Source organism: Vollenhovia emeryi, unplaced genomic scaffold (genome assembly GCF_000949405.1).
Source record: "Vollenhovia emeryi isolate VEMERY1.0 unplaced genomic scaffold, V.emery_V1.0 DF939191.1, whole genome shotgun sequence".
NCBI classification, from domain to species: Eukaryota; Metazoa; Arthropoda; class Insecta; order Hymenoptera; family Formicidae; genus Vollenhovia; species Vollenhovia emeryi.
Window position 1 is genome coordinate 262,571 of NW_011967175.1, and position 6,233 is coordinate 268,803.

The following is a 6,233-nucleotide window of genomic DNA, read 5'->3' on the forward strand; positions in this document are numbered from 1 at the left end:
TTATTAATATACGGTTCTTTCAGTGCTGTTTTATACAAGGGAACTCAAATGTTTAACGTGCCGGGGGCACGGGTTCCCGTTGTCCGATCAAGCTGAAATTTGGCAGGGACTATTTTTTTGTGGATTGGAAACATTCTGGAGGGTGCCGTGGAAAAATTCGAAAATCGAAAAATAAGGACCACCCTAATATTCATACACCGAGAACAATTTCCATCGGATAAACCAATAAAATAGTGTTTCCGATGGTTAATTCTTCCGATTACGTTTTCCGATTAAATTATGGATACACCCGATAAAATTTATCCGATGAGATGCAGTTACTGATAAAATCTGATTGAAAAATCGATCATATTTTTCAACGGATATTCAATTTGATCGGAGATATCCGTTTTTTATATATTATGTAATAGGATTATCCGATTATATTTAATCGGACAGTTTTCTCAGTGTATGAACAAAATGGAGTAGCTAGAGTACGAATAGTTGTTTTTGATAACAACCTTTAAGTACAGTGAGTTTCTGGTGTGAAAAAGTGACACGTTGAAAAGAAAGACGGCTTATCAAAGATTTTTGCTTCTCAGGGCGTTATGCAAAATACGATAAAAATTATGGAGACCTTGGCAACAAGTGTATTCGTCAGGATATGTAAATTCTTGCGATTCCAGGCCTTCCGCAAATACGCATGATGAGTGCTCCATCGGGTTCCCCTTTTCGCGGTGTACATCGCTTTTCGCAACGACACGTTGTCCAGCTTCAACGATTCCTCGGCCAGGACGAAGGCCTTCGTCAGGTACTCCTCCTCCGGCATCGGGATAGCGTTCATAATATCGGACACTTTTTGAAAGTAGGGAAGTAAGTCTGCGTGCGACCAACCCTTCGGCCATCTCTTGTAGTCCTCGGGCCTCCCGAAAGAATGAACGAGATAATTAAGTTGCCCGCTTCCTCCGAGTCCTTTCCCTCTCGGCACGTTTTGTCTCTAAACAGACGTGACCAATGAAGGGATCCCGCCATGCCGAAAATAAGCGGTTCCAAATTCGAAAATACCAATTTCCGAAATATTCGTTTCGTACTATACGAAAAAGAATGTCTTGTAAGACGCGACACAATCTTTTAGATTACTATTGCTGCTCTCTAAAAGTCAATCGGTGGACTATCACTGAAAACGGTGAATAGTCACCGACTGATTTTTAGAGAGTGCTACCATTATTCGTCAGCGCGCAAAATGTGCCGTATTTGCGTGCTTTGTGAGAGCCACGCTGTGTGGGGGGAAAAATTTCCGCAGAAATCGTTCTCGCGAAACGGAAATTCCTTCACCGAACGATTGAGCTTTAATTACATAGCCGTGGAGCCCTCGGGACGAGAAGACTTGCGGCTCCGTTTGGTAGGCCCAATCGACCTCGGTGCCTTGCATCATCGGCGCTAAGAGCGGCATAGTCGATAGCCATCCGAAGTATCCGCCGGCCTCCACGAGCAAAACGGTCACGTTCGACATTTCTGAGAGCCGTGATGCAATCACGCAGCCAGACGTACCAGCGCCGACTTGAGCCCAACGAAAAGCGGCAACAAGAAGGGCACAATTTTTATTAGAAATTATTGTACGCGAAACTCGCGTGGTTCGCTTTCTTTATTCTCTTCGTGACGCAAAAAAAACTAGCGTTAATACGAAATATCGGACGTTTATTACGTTAAATTTTAGGTATGCAAATTTGAGTCGAGAATACAAAACAAGCAGCATTCTGGAAGGCGCGCAATTGGCAACTTTATACCCCGAATTTCTCTTCTAGGAAAAGGGAGGGTATCGTAATTGATACCCTCCGCCCGCTTATTCTGGAGCAACCAGGAGGCATCTATCAATCTAGCACAATGCGATTTGTGCCAATCCTCCTTGATTAAAAATCGATGCTGCGTATTTCGGGACACGAGACGGAGGCGGAAGCGTGCTGGGATCGCGACGAGGCGAGGGTGACGACGCGAGCCGATAAACAAGTCAGGAAGAGAAACTCACCAACAATGTAGTCGTAATGCGTCTCGGGATAAACGATGACACTGGCCGGCTCGTTAAAGTAATAACGATAGAGCAGCGACGCCAGCAGAATTGCGATCGAGATCGATACGTGGCCCCACATTCCTCCTCTCGAAAATCGCGGGAGAACACGTTCGGTCGACGGTCGCCGCGCGATAATACTGAGACAACGTGCAAGGCAACGCGGAACTGCAGCGACTACACGTTCGATCCCGATATTAAATTAGTAGCTCTCCGTTCGTAATCGATACTAGTCTATAAGTCCTAACTCTATAAGCGGTCCGAAGCATCGCGACAACGACCGGCCGCTCGCCATCGAGAATACATAATTGTCACATCGGATAAAACCGCATCCAATCGCCTGTTGCGTTAAAACATGTTTAAATATGTTTAATTGCTAATCTGAGATTTGTAATTACAATTGTGTCTACAACTGATCATCTTGCAACATGCGTGCAAACTTTCCAATCATCCACTAACAATAGGAACAATTCTCTGCATTTATAAGTAGTTTGTACCAAGTTTCCTTTAGCATTCTATTATAACAAGTGTACTAGCACTAGCTATTACGAATTTTCAAATTATTCCTTTAATTATTCCTCTTTTCAATTGCTAAATACAGAAGAAAAGGGTTTTTGGTCTTCAGAAAGCCTGCGTTATGGTAAAAATAATAATATTCTATTTTTTTGAACATTGTTTTACAAATAATTTAAAATATGTAGTTCTTTCTTTATATGTTTAAAAAATCTAGTAACTAAACAGAGAGGGTAATCCTCATCCCCACGGACTATCAACTTTATGCTTTGAAAATTAAACTATTTTTTAAATAAATAATTTACTTCATCTATTTTAATTTTTGGGTCATTTTAACTCGCATGGATTTGAAAAAGAGCTGTGTACTACTATTTCATTTATTAAAAATATTATTATGTAGAAACATATCCCAATTTGCCAAAATGAATTATAAAAAACAATGACGTGTTCAAATCTTTCCCGTCTAAGTGTTTTTTTTAAACATGTAAAAGATTCTAGGGCAAAATGTAACTAATCTTTTATTCGCAAATGTTCACTGCCTCTTGCTGAGACCTCTATTACCAAATGCTGGTATTCGATCATCGACGAGGTAATATGATTTAATATCTTTTTTCGTTACGTCGACATTTGTTTTCTCAAACATATTGTAATATCAGAGAGAAACCTGAGAGCGGCCACGCCGGCGTTTTACTTGATACCGTTTTCGCTCGGCTGATCGCCTTACGCGCTTTACGCCCATTTTTATTTTTGGAACTATTTCGCTACGCCCATTTTCAAGCACTGCCGATCAAGTCTCCATTTGGTGCGTGTCCGTGCTACGCCGATTTTTCAAACGGGTAATGCAGTACCCAATTTTGGTTGTGTTCCATGCTGCATGCATGAAATGTCGGTAACACGAGAGTGTTATTAATTTTTCGTAACGGGAGCGAGCGAGAATCCCGATCCTCGAGCCTTCTTCGCTTGCTGTTCTTCTCATTTCACTCGCTCCTATTACTGTCTCGTTCGCTCTTATAACGACTGTTTTAAGATATAACAACATGCTTAGAAGATTATCTATCAAATTATCACGTTTAATATTTTTAATGTACATCAAGTATATCAGCAGCAATTGTATTAAAACCAATTATATAATTTATAAAACTTATTTTCGATTAATTGTGTTATTTAGTAGGACTGGTAATTTCCTTCAAAGGTTTCGACATTCGAACTTCGAAACTTTGAATTACTTCGAAGCTTCGAAAAATTTATTCGTGTGAGTGGTGAATTTATTCATACTAAAAATATTGCAAATAAAAAGTATTAACAACGAAAGAATGTGAATCGCCAGTAGTTGATTAACGATAAAAAGAATTGTTAGATGACTAGGCTGGTAGGTGGTTTCTTTATTTAAATCCGACGTCTTTCGTTGTTAATTACACTGTGACTGGAAAATGGTGTTTCCAACAGAGATCAGTTTTTGTAGATTGTTGAATTCCTTGAGAAGGACCACAAACCCGTATATAGTCGAAACGTCGGATTTAAATAAAGAAACCATCTACCAGCCTAGTCATCTAACAATTCTTTTTATCGTTAATCAACTACTGGCGATTCACATTCTTTCGTTACTGACATATAAATTATATGTATAATTGCAAAACATAAAAATTTGCTGACAAGCTACGTTGTTCTCTTTTGCCAACAAAATTTGTAGTAGATTGTCCCTGATAAGCTTGGTTTTCTATATATTTTATTATAACTTTGCATTTTCTGGTTATAAATGAAACAATGCCTCTCTTTTAGATTTGAATTAATTTTTATCCGATAAAAACAGACCAACTTGTAGAGGCCCTCCACCACCCCCGCCAAATTCTTATCGGCGGTCCTCTTTTGTTTGCGATAAAATTGTGTTTTTACATTTTTATAACTTAATTAATTTTACTCACAATTTATTTTGAAATATATACAAAAATATAGAAAGAGAGATAAAGTTCCACAGTGAAACTAAAAACATATGATATACAATATAAATATGTACAATTTTTCACTATGACCTAAAATTACATATAAACATGTTACATGTGTTTAAAATAATACGTACCTAACTCTTACAATGTAAAACATTAATAGAAAATGTTACGCAGTACACACAACGTGTTACATATGTGGCTGTGCTTATAATTGTACAACATTTTTTATTAATGTGCAAACGAAAAATCAAACTGTAAAGGCAAATTTATCGATCAATTGCATACGAAACTATCGATTAAAAGACTATGTGAATCTAACTGAACTAAAATTTGATTTGATAGAAACAAATCGACCTATATAAAGGCCCTCCACCACCCCCGCCGCATTTAATCGACGGTCCTCTTTTCTTTACAATTTGATTTCTTACATTTTTATTATTTATTTCATTTTTCTTATAACTTACTTTACAATACACTTATAATAAAAGAAATAATTTATGTTATCCAATATTTTAAACTCTCGAATTATGTCCCCCTATCCCTGACTATCCGAATCCTTACCTACCCGTATTCCGATCTATAGACCTACTTATCCAATTTCTATCTACCCGTGTTTCAACATAATGAACCTACAAATCTTTAATTAACCGCGACGCGATTTTTTAGGGGTTTGACTTAGAGTTTAACGCGCCCGCGGGATTTAATAGGAATTTCACTCTCGCACATATGCGAGAATGTATGTATATAGAAGCATAACCCACCCGAATTGTAACAAATCAAAAGAAATCAAAGTATACTTCGTACAGCACCTTACTTAGGTACTCCATCAGAGTGGCCAATATTGACCACTTACCTCATCGTATTTAGTCCTTCGTTGGGCCAGATTGGACATACCTTTCGTTGCTCCTGGCCATAACAGTCTGGTCATTTCGACCAGAGATCAGGAAGGAAGAAAATTCCTTCCATAGTCGGTTTATCACCGACAGATATTTCGTACGGTTCGGACGTATATGCGAGCGTCGATCGTATCGAAATGCGCGACCGCGAGAAGTTAATTAAAGAAGAAAATTAAGTGAAAAAATTTGCCGTATAAAACTCTTCAAATATATTTTTACTTCCGTTATTTATTCGAGAATAGATAATGACTGTCTCTTCGTGACTCGATCTTTAAATTCAACGTTCAAGTATACAGTATGTAGAAAAAAACAATTTACTTCGCGTTGTATTTATTTTAATGATATTCCGCGATAAATTAAAATTTACAATATGAATGAAATTTAACAATTAATAACTTGTTGAAAATTTGCTGAAAAACCGCGAAGACCGACCGCGAAAATACGAAGATGCGTGTAACTATGCATGTATTCATGCGAGACGCATCTTGAAAGTGAATCGCCGGACACACATACAGAATAAATGACGTGAGATCCATAGAAAAGCAACTTTCCGTACGATAGATAGACCGACAATTGAACATTCTAGTTAATCAACAATCTCAAATAACGTATGAAAATAATATAAAGTTTCAGCGGTCTCGACAAGATATTAGAATCACACGTCATAGTTTTTAACTTTATATACATGTATAAATTTGCTACTGAAAAATGGATAGAATATGTTACAAGGGATTAGCTCGACGAATAAATTCATAATATTCGTCATATTTTGTGTGAAAATGTGTGACGTGCTGCAACCGAGCGCACCCAAACCTCCACAATCAAAATCGCGAC

At 38.0% G+C, this 6,233-nt stretch overlaps 1 protein-coding gene across 3 annotated transcripts in view; it reads right to left on the reverse strand.

The window, feature by feature from the left end:
- LOC105562286 (neither inactivation nor afterpotential protein G) overlaps positions 1 to 2,248 on the reverse strand; it is a 5,560-nt gene extending 3,312 nt beyond the window's left edge. The window contains exons 1-3 of one of the 3 annotated variants that reach the window (XM_012013020.1): positions 2,006 to 2,248; positions 1,337 to 1,539; positions 617 to 976 (exon numbers count right to left, since the gene is read on the reverse strand). In XM_012013020.1, coding sequence (XP_011868410.1) covers positions 617 to 976; positions 1,337 to 1,539; positions 2,006 to 2,126 — 684 coding nt within the window. In that variant the 5' untranslated portion in view covers positions 2,127 to 2,248. The remainder of the gene's footprint in view (positions 1 to 616; positions 977 to 1,336; positions 1,540 to 2,005) is intronic. The other 2 variants (XM_012013018.1, XM_012013019.1) reach the window with 2 other exon arrangements.
- Positions 2,249 to 6,233: the final 3,985 nt, after the last annotated feature.